General features: G+C 39.4%; 1 protein-coding gene across 1 annotated transcript; it reads right to left on the reverse strand.

Annotated features, from left to right (window-relative positions):
- Positions 1-8,360: 8,360 nt before the first annotated feature.
- LOC144649655 (calretinin-like) lies at positions 8,361-17,354 on the reverse strand. The gene is made up of 11 exons (XM_078509208.1): positions 17,149-17,354; positions 16,350-16,417; positions 14,123-14,215; positions 13,643-13,726; positions 13,309-13,365; positions 12,565-12,642; positions 11,484-11,539; positions 10,878-10,917; positions 10,731-10,787; positions 10,061-10,132; positions 8,361-8,701 (listed from the first exon to the last, which is right to left on the reverse strand). The coding sequence occupies exons 1-11, from the start codon at positions 17,255-17,257 to the stop codon at positions 8,543-8,545; spliced, it is 873 nt and encodes a 290-aa protein (XP_078365334.1). The 5' UTR covers positions 17,258-17,354; the 3' UTR covers positions 8,361-8,542.
- Positions 17,355-18,006: the final 652 nt, after the last annotated feature.

The raw sequence follows: 18,006 nt of genomic DNA on the forward strand, positions 1-18,006 counted from the left end.
GCTCGTTATCAGCAATGAAAGTCGAAGAGATACAGAAGCTCGAGTAAAATTCTAACTGCTGTGAAATGAACATCGTTTGAGCTTGACGTGTATTTGTAGATTGCGCTCGGGAGAAACATGAAAGGGTTACAGTCGTTTATAATAAGCAGTTTTCAGGTATTCTTTGCTTATCTTAAACAAATACATGATCTTTGCCAAAGATATGGCGATTTTTGAGCGTACGATCGTTTCTCCAAATTTTTATGTCGGCAACTTTATTTTATTTGTTGTCGAGATTATACGCTGTTGTTATTCAAGTATTCGTTTCACAAGAACTTCTGTTGCTCGCATTTCCCATATCACTGTTTAAGAAATTGCCCATTCCGTAACAGGGTCATTCTTACTTTTTCTTTAAAAATTACTAGGAAAGCAAGAATGCCATAGAACGGTTTTATACTAGTGAAAATACCTGTCAGACATAACTTCAACTGTTTGTGTTATCTGGCTGTTTTCACAAATATGCAAATTTAGGAATTCTTAAAGTGCCTATCTTTAACTATTTCACGCTTAAAGATTCCTCTAAATCTTTTCGCCTACCTTTTGGCCAAACGAAGTTTTGTGTCTCCAGGCAGAATGCTCGTTATCAGCAATGAAAGTCGAAGAGATACAGAAGCTCGAGTAAAATTCTAACTGCTGTGAAATGAACATCGTTTGAGCTTGACGTGTATTTATAGATTGCGCTCGAGCTCCGTTAATTAAGTTTATTCATTTGGCGATCAGATAAAAATCAATGAATGATCAGAGTTATTAAAGTCCATTTCTAAGCACGAGAGACACGGAAGTTTGTTTCAGAAGCATTTATGCATAGAAATACCGGTTTATTTTTGAGAGGTAAATCTGCATTTATAATAGCTGGGAGTTTGGGGTGTTTTTTGGTGCTGTTTTTTTTTTTTTGAGGGGGCTCGGGGGGGGGGGGGGGGGAAGGGGGGTGTGGAAGTGGTGCCTTCGTATCCTCTTTTGTTCTTTTACACAGTGGCCTGAATTTGGAACAGTTCGGGGAATGGATTATCAATTACTCTTCGTTATGCCATGTCACCCCTTAATGTGGGAGCGCCGCGCCTCAATTCACGATAAAAAATTTATGGCCGCCCGGTCCATTTATGTAGTTCTCCGCCAGGTCTCTCAATAGGCAGGTTACGAGCCTAGTGGCCCATCCGGCCGGAGCTCATACCGGTTTCCGCAACGTGAAGCGACAACGAGTATTTTTTACTCCACCCGGATGGGATGCTATTCCATCGCAGGGTTACCTCCCTTCCCGAAAAGCTAAAGATTGACTGGCAATCATTTTTTAACCTGGGTAAGGAAAGGGACTCTGGGAGTTGAGAGGCTTTCCAAAGAACTTAACGCATTGTCCCCCAAAAGCTCTATCCAGGACTGTTTGGTCCAGAGTCCAGCGCAGTGACCATTATTAGGCCATCACGCTCCCCAACCGTGAAAGAAAGTACAAAAATCTGCTTGTATAAGCCCTGGGGTTGTACAGTTTGGTACGAAATGTGGGCTTTTAAATGTGTTAATTAAGTTTATTCATTTGGCGATCAGATAAAAATCAATGAATGATCAGAGTTATTAAAGTCCATTTCTAAGCACGAGAGACACGGAAGTTTGTTTCAGAAGCATTTATGCATAGAAATACCGGTTTATTATTGACTGACGCGCTTAAAAAATACTCGGCTTCTAGCGGTAAATCTGCATTTATAATAGCTGGGAGTTAGGGTTTTTTTTTTTGGTGTTGTTGTAGGAAGGCGGGGGGAGGGGGTGGAAGTGGTGCCTCCGAATCCTCTTTAGATCTCTGACACAGTGGTCTGAATGTTGAACAAAAGAGCTCATCTGTTAATAAGCATAATGCGAGCTGATTTTGAAATGAACATGACTTTACGTTTGTGTGATCAGTAATTATCGTGTTCGAAGAAGGCGTGGCTTACTCGCGGCAAGAACAACATAACAGTGTAGCTAACACATTTTCCTCATTGATTTGAAATGAATTTCGAATCAATTCTTTAAAGTTAAAAGATACAAATGTTTTTCGTCCAGATTTTTACAAAAAAAGCAGGTGAGAACTTGGCTGTTTTTGTTATCTCGGACTTTTTTTTTTATTAAAGTCGAACCTCTCGAGCTCCATAAGGACACCTCTCGTGATGCGTCATGACTAACATCACGTATGTCCTTATCGCCGACCTAGCTAGGTGAAGAAAGGGACTACCGTAATTACTCGAATAAGCGCCGCGGCGCTTATTAAATTTTTTACGCCTCCAGTGCGGCACTTATTCGAGGGCGGCGCTTATTAAAAAGTTTGACGCCACAAAGAATCTAATCCTTTACATTTATTAAAATAGGGTCCCCTGATTGCCAAAAGTCGTCTCTTGCTGAAGATTGTACTGAAGAATGTTCAATAGAAAAACTGAGCGGTAAAACAAGCACTTTGAACTGCAGAACGTCGCTTTTGATGGAAAGAAATGTCCAAGTTTGTTTAAGAGTTGCTTTGTAGTTCTGTTTCTAGTTAAACAGATTTCCTTGAATAAGCGCCGCATCGGGACTGCGGCGCCGGGGGCGGCGCTTATTCGAGGGCGGCGCTTATTCGGGGGCAGCGCTTATTCGAGTAGATACGGTATGATAGTACAGAGGCTTTCCGAAGAACTCAACGCAATATCCCGCCAAAGCTCGAACCGGGATTTAAAAATCTCAAAAAAGTGTTAATATGAATTGTAAATCCACTCATAGCGGTCTGGCCTTACTAAAACCTGGAGAGAGAAAAGACAGTGGGCAGATAAATAAAAGCTGTTCGAGAGTACGCTGTTGAGCAGATTCTGTGAAATTCCCCTTTTTATCATTTTCTCTCATAAGCCCTCCCAATTCAAGGCCCATATATTTCTTCCAAGTCAACTGTCAAAGTTTAAGGCCACTTTTTTTCCTACCAGGTTACCGTCTTGAGAGTTTTAAATTTTATTAAATCTTGGTGACACTGTCCCTTTAATTCATTAATGTAATTCAAATCAGTTTATAAAAACGTTTTTCAGAAAACAAGAAGTTTTTTTAATTTCGCTTTAAGCCACCGCACCCCAACCACGGATATAAGACCTACCACATTTAAAAGCCCACATTTCGTACCAAACTGTACAACCCCAGGGCTTATACAAGCAGATTTTTGCACTTTCTTACACGGTTGGGGAGCGTGATGGCCTAACAATGGTCACTGCGCTGGACTCTGGACCAAACAGTCCTGGATAGAGCTTTTGGCGGACAATGCGTTAAGTTCTTTGGAAAGCCTCTCAACTCCCAGAGTCCCTTTCCTTACCCAGGTTAAAAAATGATTACCAGTCAATCTTTAGCTTTTCGGGAAGGGAGGTAACCCTGCGATGGAATAGCATCCCATCCGGGTGGAGTAAAAAATGCTCGTTGTCGCTTCACGTTGCGGAAACCGGTATGAGCTCCGGCCGGATGGGCCACTAGGCTCGTAACCTGCCTATTGAGAGACCTGGCGGAGAACTACATAAATGGACCGGGCGGCCATAAATTTTTTATCGTGAATTGAGGCGCGGCGCTCCCACATTAAGGGGTGACATGGCATAACGAAGAGTAATTGATAATCAATTCCCCGAACTGTTCCAAATTCAGGCCACTGTGTAAAAGAACAAAAGAGGATACGAAGGCACCACTTCCACACCCCCTCCCCCCCCCCCCCGAGCCCCCTCAAAAAAAACACTACACCAAAAAACACCCCAAACTCCCAGCTATTATAAATGCAGATTTCCCGCTCAAAAATAAACCGGTATTTCTATGCATAAATGCTTCTGAAACAAACTTCCGTGTCTCTCGTGCTTAGAAATGGACTTTAATAACTCTGATCATTCATTGATTTTTATCTGATCGCCAAATGAATAAACTTAATTAACGGAGCTCGAGCGCAATCTATAAATACACGTCAAGCTCAAACGATGTTCATTTCACAGCAGTTAGAATTTTACTCGAGCTTCTGTATCTCTTCGACTTTCATTGCTGATAACGAGCATTCTGCCTGGAGACACAAAACTTCGTTTGGCCAAAAGGTAGGCGAAAAGATTTAGAGGAATCTTTAAGCGTGAAATAGTTAAAGATAGGCACTTTAAGAATTCCTAAATTTGCATATTTGTGAAAACAGCCAGATAACACAAACAGTTGAAGTTATGTCTGACAGGTATTTTCACTAGTATAAAACCGTTCTATGGCATTCTTGCTTTCCTAGTAATTTTTAAAGAAAAAGTAAGAATGACCCTGTTACGGAATGGGCAATTTCTTAAACAGTGATTTGGGAAATGCGAGCAATTTACAGAAGTTCTTGTGAAACGAATACCTGAATAACAACAGCGTATAATCTCGACAACAAATAAAATAAAGTTGCCGACATAAAAATTTGGAGAAACGATCGTACGCTCAAAAATCGCCATATCTTTGGCAAAGATCATGTATTTGTTTAAGATAAGCAAAGAATACCTGAAAACTGCTTATTATAAACGACTGTAATCCTTTCATGTTTCTCCCCATTATTTGCTGTTAATGAGCAATCTATAAATACACGTCAAGCTCAAACGATGTTCATTTCACAGCAGTTAGAACTTTACTCGAGCTTCTTTATCTCTTCGACTTTCATTGCTGATAACGAGCATTCTGCTTGGAGACACAAAACTTCGTTTGTCCTAAAGGTAGGCGAAAGGAATCTTTAAGCGTGAAATAGTTAAAGACAGGCACTTTAAGAATGCCTAAATTTGCATATTTGTGAAAACAGCCAGATAACACAAACAGTTGAAGTTATGTCTGACAGGTATTTTCACTAGTATAAAACCGTTCTATGGCATTCTTGCTTTCCTAGTAATTTTTAAAGAAAAAGTAAGAATGACCCTGTTACGGAATGGGCAATTTCTTAAACAGTGATATGGGTGAATGCGAGCAACAGAAGTTCTTGTGAAACGAATACTTGAATAACAACAGCGTATAATCTCGACAACAAATAAAATAAAGTTGCCGACATAAAAATTTGGAGAAACGATCGTACGCTCAAAAATCGCCATATCTTTGGCAAAGATTATGTATTTGTTTAAGATAAGCAAAGAATACCTGAAAACTGCTTATTATAAACGACTGTAACCCTTTCATGTTTCTCCCGATTATTTGCTGTTAAATGAGCTGATCCGCTGAATTGGCGCTGAAATGGCCAATTTACTAGAGGTTCCATAATTTTTTATTCTTAACGGTTACATTTCCCCAATTTTTTTATTAATGGAATTAATTCACCAATGAACAAGCTTTGTTCATGGTAAATGGCTTGTTCTAAATCGAGATAACAGTGGAGTTATAAGCCTTTCATTTTGTAGTAAATTTGAGACTGTTCAAAACATCGTTAACATACCTTCGAACTTCTTGGCCGTTGATCATCCAAACTCAACATTTGCCAAATCTATTTTGATATATAGAAAGAAGAAAGATAGTTCTTTATAACTATGCCAAGTATGATCGAGAAACTGTGACGGCAGGTTCAGTGTCGAACTAACAAGAACACCTTCGATCCGCCATGTTGGCGGGCCGTCACGGACGCTTCAAATCGACCTTCTCGATATTTTCCAAAATAAAAAGAATTGAAACTTTTTAATATCCATTTGGTAGTTAGGACCCTAAAACAAGACTGCATGCCAAATTTCAGCGAAATCGGCGAGGTACGGTGTCCGCGAACTTTAAAAAAAGCTCGAAAATTATGGAGTATTACACTTAAGTTGCTACTTCATGAATTGTCTTTCTTTTAGTACAGCCTGCGGGTAGGTTGGCGAAGCCTGATAAAACTGCTTTCCCAGTTCTACAAAATAAGCATTGTTTTGGCTTGCTGCATAGGGATGAAGGAGAGGGAGTCACGAAGCGTTGCTGAACGATCAAACCTTTATCCAAAGTCATAATGGATGAACCGGGCAATCGAGAAAACATTGCTTATCATGAGGCAAAATGTTGGTTTGTGACGAGCATTTAGTTTGAACGTTTTGCCGGAGTTTTCCTTGGAGAGGTCGTTGGCACTGTTATGCATATGCACCTGAAGCCTCGGGAGCCTGGAGCCAAGTGAAGTAAAGTGAAATAAAGTAAATAGTCCGGCGGCTTAGCTCGAAATTTTAGCTGAATTGTGCACTTTTTGATACAAGCATGAAACTTGGCACAATGAAAGTGGTCACCAACAGAAGTTTTTTCAGATATAGTGCCAAGTCCGAAAACCACCGGTTTCCATGGAAACCGTAATTTATTAAAATCAATGAAATTTCGTGAAATATTTGTTTGTCTATCAACTTTATTGGTCTCAAAATTTACAAAAATAATTAAAAAAAAGAAAAGGACCAAAAAGGAATTGCGATAACACGATAATAATGTTACCCATGCGAGGCGCAACCGTAAAAACTAGTAAGAATGGTGATAAAAATCTTAATTTTTTAAAAAAATACAACAAATCTAATTAATTACTTATAGTTAAAAATCATGGTTAAAAATCTAATTGATTACTTATAGCTATAGTTAGAAAACAAGATGCAGATAATATTAGACACAAAAATTAAGAGCGGTGGCAAGGGCAGTTACTGAATAGGAACCAGGTGCAGGGCATGTCAATATCATAGGTAGTGTCCAGTAAAGTAAAATAAGTGGCGCGCAGAAAATATTTAGATAAACTTAGGCTAGAAAATTTGTCGTGAGGGGCGAGATTACAGATAGTTTTCCGAGGTTTTACAATTCTATTGAAAAAAGAAGCTTGAAAAGTTGCGGTTTTACAGTAAGCAGGTTTAAGTACGAGGGTGGGGTTCTTAGAGCGGGACCGGCCATACGTGACAAAAGTAACATATCGATTAATATTTAGGTCAGTGTATCCAGAAATACAGTTATAGAGAAATAAAAGAACTCTCAGTTCCCTGTCATATGTTAGTGGTAGCAAGCGAAGAGTCAGCAGTCATTGTTTGTAGGACAGATCTCGCCGATTCTAGTTCTTAGTATCCAGCGAGTGGCGCGCCTCTGGACTCTTTCTAGGATCGTTCTCAAATTGAAATTAGCAGGAGTAGCTGGTTTATAGACAAATACTATTATGTCAGTTAGTGATCCAAGTCGCACGTACAAAATTTAGAATGAAATGCTGTAATTTAGACTGTTCACATCCCTATATTTTCCTATTTTTCTTCTGTTAGCGAACGGTTCACCGATCGCGAGAGACCTGGACGCTAGCGCAAAACGAAAGACGCAAGGGAGCAGAGGGCGGGGAATAAAAAATCGTTTCTATGCAATAATTTCCAACTAAATTATTGGAATAAAACAGATGGTAAAAAATACCAATTGTAAGCCTAATTTAAAGCATTCATATCTGTATTTATGAATAAAAATCTCCAATGAAAGGTTTATTAAAGTACAGAAAAAGTACTTCGTGGGGGAGGGGCCTCTCGGCTGAAAGTTTCATTGCTGTTTACTAGCTGAAAATGGGAAATTGGCGTTGGCACTATATCAAGAATTGATTAGTATGCGAATGCTTGTAATCCTGCAAAGTTTGGTGCTTGTATCAAAAATCGCACAATTCAGAAGCTAAGCCGCCGGACTAAAAGCAAAACGAAGTGCGGTGGTAAAGTGAAGGGAAGTGCACATAAGGAAAAGAAAGTTTTTTTTAGTGAAGTGAAGTGTTGTGAGAGACCCAAAATGGGGTGAAGTGAAGTAGAGTGAAGTACCAAACAGTATATATTTGCAAACCGATGATTAAAACATAGGCACGCTAAGCGTGTAGGCGTTATTTTTTCAATTTATGGGGTGGCTTGGGGTGAAACTGGGAGATTGTCCTGTTGGGATGGTTTATGCCATGGGTTGAGCTATTTGTGTATGGCGGCAGTATATATTTGCAAACCGATGATTAAAAAAGCTAGGAATTTATGGATTCATTCTTCTCAAAAAAAAAAAAAAAAAACACGACAATATTGATTGAGCGCGGAGAAGAATTTGGTAATATTAGTAATCATTATTGAAACTAACTCGTCGAGGTTGTGTTATAACCTCACAGGATTATTGGGTATATTGCAGGAAGCTGAGGATTTCAATTATGATCCTTATAAAATTAGGAGAGTTGCGAGATATATAATGCTAAGATATGTTAAAAATGGCATTTTATATTTCATCTAAAAGAGGTTGTACATTTTAAAAGTACGAGTAGGCTGAAATATTTGTAGGCCCTGGTCTACGTCAACAGCTCCTGGGGGCGGGAAGATGAGAGACGCTGGGAACGAGGTTGGCTCTACGTGTCTTTTAACTACTACTAGCTAGTCAAACGCAGGTTTAAGAACGAGTAAAAATTTGCACAATTTTTTGTTTAATATGAAATGTAAGAATTTTAAAAGAGCTGTCGAAATACACACGAAATCACCAAAACGTTGCAAGGAGAAAGTATTTCTTAGTGTCTTGAGCCGCTGTCGTCCTGCTTCTTAGCTTGTTATTGTTGATCTGCTTCTTTCTCGGCTCGTCTCTCGGCTTCTCTTCATTTCACGTCGACCTTGATGTCTTGAACCTTGCGTGACTGTGCCACAGAGAAGAACAGACCCAGTTCTTTCTTCTGTACTGCGTCATCACCGTCACGGTCAGCAAACCTCATGATCATGTCACGCTGCTCACTGATGGTTTTCATGTCCGGTGGCTCCTAAAAAATATATAACAAAGTAACGTAATTGGTATTAAATTATTATAAATTATTATTGTTAACGTCTAGATTCATCACGCAACGCTTCCTCCCCGTGTGAGAAGCGTTGCGTGACGACCCAAATAACGGCATCGAAGGAGACTAAGTAACGTCATGGTCAGAGCTAGAAAATGATCTTAAAATGTTCAAGCTGGTTGTTCGCGATTCGTTTTAGTTTTATAACAGATCTCAATCAACTTTGTCTGTTTTTGGGTTACTATCCCAGAAGGCGTTCTCCCTACAGTGAACTATACCGGAAGGCTCCACCTAAAAGTGGTACATTTATTGAGTGGAGTTATATAAACGGGTAAGGATTTCACGGGGTGGAGTGTATGCAAAAACGATAGGGAAAACTGTCAACAAGGCATTTAAAGGATCTTTCGAAATCTCTCGAACAGTAGTGTTTTAAGGGTTATTCAAGTTAAAAAGTAAGAAAAGAGATGTAGTATCCCTACGGTATGTATGTGAAAGGGTTAAATTTTCTCTCAAAGATTTACGAAAGGGTTTCCTTTCTGTCAAAAGTGGTATAACAAAGGGTAATCTGCCTGATCACTCTATCAAAGACTTGACACTCATTCCTCTTGAACTCCAACCGGGGGTCCCCTGCATCCAAACTGTGTTTGTAAAGGGTAAGCGTTTGTACGTCGCGCTTGAGCCTCCCTGCATAAAACTTTAGGGACTGTTCATTTTTTATGGAGTAGGGGGGCTGGTGGGATTTGAGGGGGGGCCATGCGAAAAAATATGGCTTAAAAGGGGGGGTCAACCAAAAACATATGGTCTGTAAGGGGGGGTCACTGAAAATAATTATAATTTTAGTGTTGAAACGAGGGCTTCTATAATAGTTTAAAACCTTGCCAGAATGCCCAAAATAACATCCTGAGGTTCTTAAAATTCAAATTTTCCCGGGGGAGCATGCCCCCGGACCCCCCTACTTTGTTATATGTCCAAAACGGCATTAACTCAACCCAACAGCTCACTGGCTACAAATGCAGTCAACCCATACTAACAAACGCCATCACGCAATAATAAATCAAAGCCAATGTCAGCTATTTGGAGGATGTAACTTGTCTATTAAGATGACTGGACAACTGATACACTCTTTAGCTTGATAACAAAAAAATTAACTTGAATGTTGCGTATTTCTTTGTAGGGGGGGGGGGGGGGTCATCGAAAAAAATTGGATCTCGAGGGGGGGCCAGGCTAAAATTTCCGATGAAGAAGGGGGGGCCATCATATATAGCAGCGACTATCGATCAAATCCCACCAGCCCCCCCTACTCATTAAAAAATGAACGGTCCCTTAGGAGAATTCAATTTTCACCTTGTGATTCTTGATGTACAAGTCTCTTATAAGAGCATCAAGCTCCGCGCCGCCAATGCGTCCATTGCGATCCTGTGTGGAAAAACAGCAACAACTTCGATGAAATCATATTTAAAAACAAAGTACTCGTTTGTATCTTTCATTTTATTTCTGTCCACGGATCGAATGTATTTCAAAGCAAGCTACCCGAAACTCGTTCATAGAACATTTTCAAGCTAGTGTTGATCGGATCTGCGACATTGAGCTAACTAACCTTGATACCACTCGTGCAAAAGTTTTATTACACTGAAACTGAAATGTCGTATACTGAGTACAAAGACCAAGCACAGTGAGGATTATGTCATCTATCGTCATGTCTTCAGCACGAAAATTGTGGGTTAGATACACTGGACTGGCGCTTGATTGATTGATTCAATTCAACCAGTCAAGCCTGATTTTTCTTTGTTTATGATTTCTCAGTGTGTAGCTCGCCCTTTATGACGGATTTTGTACCATGTGGCCAGTTGTTTTAAAAGATCCAGTGTTGTTTTAAAAGATCCAGAAACGATAGAATTAAAACTGATTTTTTTTTTGCTCATTCGCATGTCTGCCTCGCATGCCTCACATGTCTGCCTCGCATATGTCATGTCCCGCTGGATCGCTGGCTCGCATATTGTATACGCTCACATACCTGATCGTAGTGGTACCAAATTTTCTCAAATTGATCCCTTGTGAGGTTTTGTCTAATCTGTTTGTATAGAGTACACGTGTTAAATATGCTTCAATATTACAGTGTAAATAGACTAAACAAAACCGAGTCAACTGATTACCATTTTACCTGGAATTTCGAGAGGAAATTCTCTTCTACGGGCAGAAGTCTGTTAATAAGGAAAATAGCAAACGATCATTAATGATGGATGATGATCGAAAATGGATGATACATTAAAACTGACAGTAAGGAATATTTGGTCTTATTAAAAACTGGCAATGGTATATTGCAATTCCTGAGTTTTGATTGGTTAACGGGTAATGCTATATGAGCTCATATACCACTGACCACAAATATGGTAGCCGATATGCGTTAACGAGAACAGCTGGGGAGCTCAAATATTTCAATTCTTTCGGCGTTTTTAATAAAAAATTATTCCACTAATGCTTGTTGGATATGAGATAGTTATAGCCAACGAGGCACCACGCGTAGGGCGTGCCGTGCCTTAAGCGAGAGCGGCTATACCGGAAGTAGTCGATTGCGCGTGTTCCGCGAAGGAAGCATAGCACTCGTTCGCGAAGTACCGCCAGCTACGGTGCGTTAAAACAAAATAATTATCACCCAGCTATTTCAATAGATTCCCATGCATGGATACATATATCCACTTACAAGCAAAAGATCAAAACATTTGTAGCTAGTTGACAAGTTTACAGTTATAGAAATTTTAATACTTACTTGGCCATTTCAGATAACTCTATTTCTCCATCTTTGTTCTTGTCAAACGATTCCAACTGAAAAAACAGAGGAAAATATTTATAGTAGCTTGTCTTAAAACGGGATTGAAAAGCCAAGTGGACGACATCCACCCCCCCCCCCCCCAAATGTAGTAATATATGTTGGTTATGTGATAAACATGGGGTGTTGACTCGGAAGGGGGGGGGGGGGTATTCCGGATTTGAAGTGACGGGGATGATCGAATGGGTGCAAAAAATCAAGACCCCCCAAAATCCTTAGGGCTTTTAACAAAACCCCTAAAAATCCCAAGACCAAAAATTAACCCCCCCCCCCCAAAAAAAAAAAAAAATCAACAGCAAAACACGTTTTTTTGTACAAACTTTGTTTGCAGAACAACACATCCAAGGCACTATTATGAATGTTTAGACTGTATTTAATACCCACAAAATACTTGCAAATTTTTCTACCCAAAAAAATCCCAGAGTGGCGACAATTACAAACCGACAAAAATCCTTCGATCATCCTCGTGTCTTGAAGGTGTTGACAGGTCAGCGCAACCCTTGTCTTTCAGATCAGAGACCTTGAGTTTTTGCTCCAAATAAATATGGTCTCCATCTAAAGTCCTCTTCACAAAAAAGGGTTTCTAGCTCAACCTCAGGAGATCGTGAATGGCAGTCCTTTTACTGAACATGCATTCATTAGTGAGGGGCCCGAAGGAGTAAAATGGGAACTGCGACTGGGCAAATCAATGGGAAAAAGGGATAGGTCACGGGAGGAAACCACAAACAAATAAACAAAGAACAGAAATGGAGGGGAAAAGAAAGGCGGGAAATGGGAACCCCCAGCCCCCCCCCCCCGCCCCCCGCCTCAGTACCCCATAGCGGCGAGGCCCAGTTGCTGTGCTGGAAAATAAATTCAAAATAGAAAATTTATTATTATTTTTGTAGGGTTAAGTAAATCAATCGTGAGAAACTGAGAGAACTCAAAACTGCTATCCCAACAACCGGGCTTATGTTTTTCTGTGTCTCCTAAACGCGCTTCCACTAAAAAGGCTACCTAATATTTCAACATCATGACTTACTGCTGCATTGACGTATTTTTCAATACTTTGTGGACTGACGTGTGGGTTATTAACAGTCAATAAGTCTTTAAAGAAACCCTGTAACAAATGAAGAGAAACAAAACCACGGTTTTCCTTTGTAACTAGTGAGTTTGAATGTATAAAGACTATAAAGCATGTGATCACAGATTCCAACTAACATATTCCGTGCATTTTGAACAAGACAAACTAAAACTACTTAGTTATGATTGTACACCGACTTGCAAGAAACTGAAAACTATATCATGTCGTTGAAGGGTATCTCAAACGTTTTTCTTAAACTTTATCATACATACTTTCAGCCTTAATACAAATACCTTTGCTCGATTCAGATTTGCCAATCTGAAAGTACAACGGGAATAACTTGAGGGTCAGAGAATCCGGCGAGGGTTCAAGACCTGGGTGGGGCGCTCCGTTGTGTTCTTGGGCAAGACAATTTACTCTCACAGTGCCTTTCTCCACCCAGGTGTATATAAATGGGTACCAGCAAATTTACCGGCTGGGGAGTAACCCTGCGATGGACTAGTATCCCATCAAGGTTGGGGGGGGGGGGAGTAGCAATACTCCTAGTCGCTTAATGCTACGGAAACCGGGATAAGCTCCGGCTGTATGGGCCACTAGGCTCGGACACAGAATTAACCATAGGATCCGCAAATGTGATAAATTAATAAACTGTTATAATAATAGTTTACACTAATGAAGAAAGGTAAACTTAATATAACAAACCCTCAAGTGTTTTTTGTCCAGATATCCCTCACGATCGTCGTCATAATGATTCCAGATCTGAAGTGAAACAGAGTTGTCATGAGTTGTTAACTGTAGCAAAGATCACGTATCTGAGGCATCGATAAATATTAACAGAGTAAACCGTTTTACTTGCAAGCCAACCTGAGAAGCTGGCGGGAATTTGTGTGCGAATGCTTTAAATCGGTGGCCCAGCCGCTAATATTTTACACTAGAGCAGCGAAGCCGCGGAGGGAATGGGCAGCAGGAAATATTGACTACTCACGTGACTACAACAACCAGTGAAAGATTTACTATTGTGCACAGAGGTCCCTACCTTCATAAAGTCGACGCTAGATATTTTAGACTCTCGGTGGAACTGAAGGAGAAAGTTCTGCTCCGTTGGTAGGATTTGTGCTACCTGACACCAAACACAAGAAATAAAGACTCAATTTAACAAATCGACCATACTTTCTCCATTGAAAACACTTTCTGACTGATCGTAGAACAGACGTCATGCCTAAAACGCAAGTCAAACGATGCGGCAATGGTTTTAAACATTATTAAATACTAAAACAACGAAGATTTACCGGTGATTTATAATCAGTGCGAAGATACGCGCGTGTGCAGTTATGATCTCCATGTGTCAGCTCATACGATCGCAGTTTTTCCACTGGAGGCCGACGAATGCCTGTGGAAAACTGTTTCGCTAAAAGCTATCCGATAGATATTCGGCAGCTATAGACCAATAGGTTATAAAAACGTTGTAAACGTTCTTGACGAGAACTTTAAAGTTAATAAATAAGACTTTACTAACCTCGTAAATTTCCAGTCGGCCGTCATAGTTTTTGTCGTATCTCTCTAAAATGAGTTCTCGCATCTCCTTAGCTTTGTCTTTTACTGCCAAACCCTGCCACAAAGAGAACATCGATTTATTACAAAACAACATTTCCTTGTTGTCGGGGGAATTTGAACTTCCCGCTGTCCGTACCTCCTACGGCCCATTTCCGGTCACTTTCTTCCTGGTTCCCGCCTCTTTGTGTTGTTTCAAATGCAAATTATAATAATGCGATTTTTTTTTTTATTTCTACCCGTTCCCGCCACTTTGGGAATACCACTTCCCACCATTTCCCTCACGCCTCTCGTACCCCTCCCCTGCCACGCGTTATTGTCACGCATTACAATATGTATATCCTTCATCATTGACTAACGCTGCGTGCAGTCACAGATTACATCTTCCTCGAATTTTTTTCATCTATCGCTGTTTTTTTTTTTTTAATTTTTACGCGCGCTTATTAAACTACGCTGACAAGAGCGAGCTGACAGTGCTCCAGAAGTAAAAAGAATGTAGACTGTCCACAGCCTCTCGATTTTTCAACGCAAAAAACAAACGAAGCGAGCGCGTGGGAGGAAGGGGGCCCCGCCCCCCCCCCCCCCCACCCTCTTGCTTCTTCCGTATTGCGCTGGCGTCCAGTTCTTTCGCCGTTTTCACCGCGCGCTCATCGATCGAAAAAACACGAAAAAATAGAGGTCTGTTGACAGTCTAAAAAAATGCACCTGTTTGTCTTTTTGAATGAATAATCAACTACCTAAATAATTGAAAGCTTTTCCTAAAGAAATATAAATTCAAAGGTTAAAGAGTAATGGCAACCTCACACGCATCGCTGATGCTTCCGTGGGGTAAACTAAATCGAACAACCAACTACCCAAAACGCATCACGTGGTACAAAATCGGACGACGGGTATCAGCGAATATACCCTGTCCGATTTGATATCCGTCGCCTGATTTTGTAGGAAAGAAGCTTCGTTTCTCGGCCAACTGTTCATTTTTCGTCAATCTTTCAGCCTCGGGCATTATCCTCCAATATACCTGCCGCCTGAAGGGGTTTATTTACTAACTATCCCGATAATGCGATATTGAATATACCGTTGATGTCCCTGAGCCCTCATAAAACTGCTGCTTTTAAGCCCAGGATTTGTGCGTGAGTCGTTACCATTGACTGTAAACCTGGTCAAAACTTGTAGATCTCTTTTTCTTTAATCGATTGCATTTGTGAAAGTTTTTTTTTTTTTTTGCTTTTTTGTTATTTTAGTAAAATCCGTGTTCAATGATCACCCTCCATAGGTGGTCTGTCTGTTTAATATGCAAAAACAACACACACACATACACTTTATTTAAAAGTTGTCTACTATTAAAATAGATACAATTAAACAGAACCAACGATACTTAGTTTCAAGCGTAATGCAGTTTTCTTCTTCATTTTAATTTAATTTTTCACCAGTCTGCATACTTGTGCATTGGTGGATATTGGTATATATGTTAATGGTAATTTTCTATTCAGTATCCATCAACAAGTAAAACAATCTAATATTTGCATTTTCAATAATGGAAAAATAAATTTAGACAAGGGGTCTTACATAATTTTGAGGAAATTTGTCAAAAACTAACCAACTGTACGTAGCTTACAATTTTTAAACCTAAGAAGCAATGTATAGTCTAATATATAGTCTTTCATTCTTACAGCAAGGAAGTATGAAACTGAGAGATTGTATGGAAAGGCGGGTAACCCATCTAGGTGGGTTACCTCACCTACCCGGGGTCCCCCACCTCCAAGTAAACAGGCGGCGATTTCTTGTGAAGTAAAACTTGAATTCTGTTCGATTGCGCTAAACAAAATTAAAAGAAAAAAATATCCTGCCGATTGTGTGGCGATATATGATTCACCACAGTAATATTATCCTTTCAAACCTGGGTTCGAAAGGTCATATTTCTTTCCGTTCCGTGCCATAAGGAAAAATATTAACTTTGACTCATTTTGCATCGATGAATAATTTCTCATTTCGACAATGGCTTCCGGATAAATAATTCATTCTAAACACGTCTTATTATCATTTAAAATGATGAACTTTCTGCGGCTGGAAGTCTTTGATACGGATATGTTTCTGCCATAATTACTGCATCCTTGACAGGGAATATTTAAACTATGGATTAAGTACTCCACACGCACGTCTGCGATCGCTAAAAAAATATTTTTTATACTTACATGATATTTTGCTTCGAATAGTTCTAGCAGGAAAGGATCAAGTTCTCTCGCTTCGATGTAACCATTGCCTGAAATTATAATAAAAAATAAACCTTTTCGAGAATGCTTTTGAAAAGCTGGGAACGAAATCATCTTCGACACACAATGAATGAATGACCCAATGCTGAAAACAAATCAGTCGCATATTGTTTCATACATGAATTGACGTATATTAAACAGTGAAAGCCCTTTTAACCCAAGCTTTAAATGCACTAGATTTGTGATTGATTAAATGCTACTGGAAGGATTTCTCGCAGTAATTTATTTTTAAAATTTCAACGTTTTTGTCTTTACATGTGCAGGTGAAGTACTGTAAGGTTTCAAGACTATTTTATTGTTGATACCAAGGTAGAATTGAAGACATTGAATGTGCTTCTTTGTATGTACCGGTCTTTGTAACAATATGAACCGATATTTTATACTTTTGTAGCAATCGGGAAAGAGGTTATTATAAATATCCCTGAAAGGCTGGAAGTCTATGGGAGACTGATCCTCGTCAAGATATTGTACTGTATTTACCCTCCAAGACACCAAATATCGAACGGAGTTTTTCGTAATAGTTTACGATGTTGGGTAGCTACTTAAAGGTAACACGATGTAACGAAATGATATTAACAACTTCCAAGCGAATCCTTCGAGGAGTAAAACCGTTTTTATCCAGACAACATAGATCTGCTAAACGAATTCACATTAAGATATATTTCTAACGCAGCTGCTGCTCAAGGCAAAAAAATATATGCAGATATCAAACACAGCTCACCGTCTTTGTCGTATTTTCGAAAAATTTCCATAAACTCAGTGGACGTTAGCTGAGTTTTGCCGTGGAACTTGGTGAGAAACGGCTTCATGCCGGACTTAGAAGCAGCCATCTTGCGTCTCTTGCGTGAGCTAACCCTCCGGTCCAGTGCAGCCTACAGACACGGCCCCTTTAATGCTAATGTAAACAAACACCACTTGACCAGCTGACCGCCATCCAAGAATCGCCAAATTTGAACAAATCATTTGTTTTCGCTGCTGTTATTGGATGAACTCGATCAGTTAAAAGCTCAATAACAAGCTCAATATTTCGCGGTTTTATGGTGAAATGAAAAAGAACATACGTGTTGTTTATGTTATCGTGCCTTGATTTTTAAAAAAAATTTTTGAGATGGGAAAACTTTTTCTTCGCCGCTTTAGATCAGGAGAGAGAGATCAAGAGGGAAGTGATAACTCCGCAAATTTAAATGGTCATATTTAAATGATTTTTCTTTTGAAGTAGATGTACTTTCTATTAATTCCACTAAACTTTAAATCGTCTTGAAATACTTGCGATTCCCTTTTTGCAGCGTCTTTCCCTGCTTCTTCTAAGCCCAAATTTACGAAAAATCATACTATAAAATTTTCATAATGTTCATAAAAAGAAGTAATTTTCACAACAAATTATATTTCGCGATACTCGTTTTTCACAAATTTGTAGAATTTTTATAACATTTTCAGAAATATTAAAGCCACTTTCTTTTTTTGCGACAACATGATTGAATTTTTGCAGTTTTAAAAACAACATCGCGTTATTAATATATATATATGTAGAATTTATCAAAACAGGTCAAGGATTTTTTCTCCTTCTTTGATTTTTATT

Source organism: Oculina patagonica, chromosome 4, assembly GCF_052425735.1.
Source record: "Oculina patagonica isolate OP01 chromosome 4, crgOcupat, whole genome shotgun sequence".
NCBI classification, from domain to species: Eukaryota; Metazoa; Cnidaria; class Anthozoa; order Scleractinia; family Oculinidae; genus Oculina; species Oculina patagonica.

Coding starts and splice junctions, on each gene's coding strand:
- LOC144649655 (XM_078509208.1), bottom strand. CDS start 17,257: ATGGCTGCTTCTAAGTCCGGCATGAAGCCGTTTCTCACCAAGTTCCAC. Junction 10,788..10,877: donor ATTTCCTCTCGAAATTCCAG/GTAAAATGGTAA, acceptor CTATACAAACAG/ATTAGACAAAACCTCACAAG. Junction 8,702..10,060: donor TGTACATCAAGAATCACAAG/GTGAAAATTGAA, acceptor TATATTTTTTAG/GAGCCACCGGACATGAAAAC.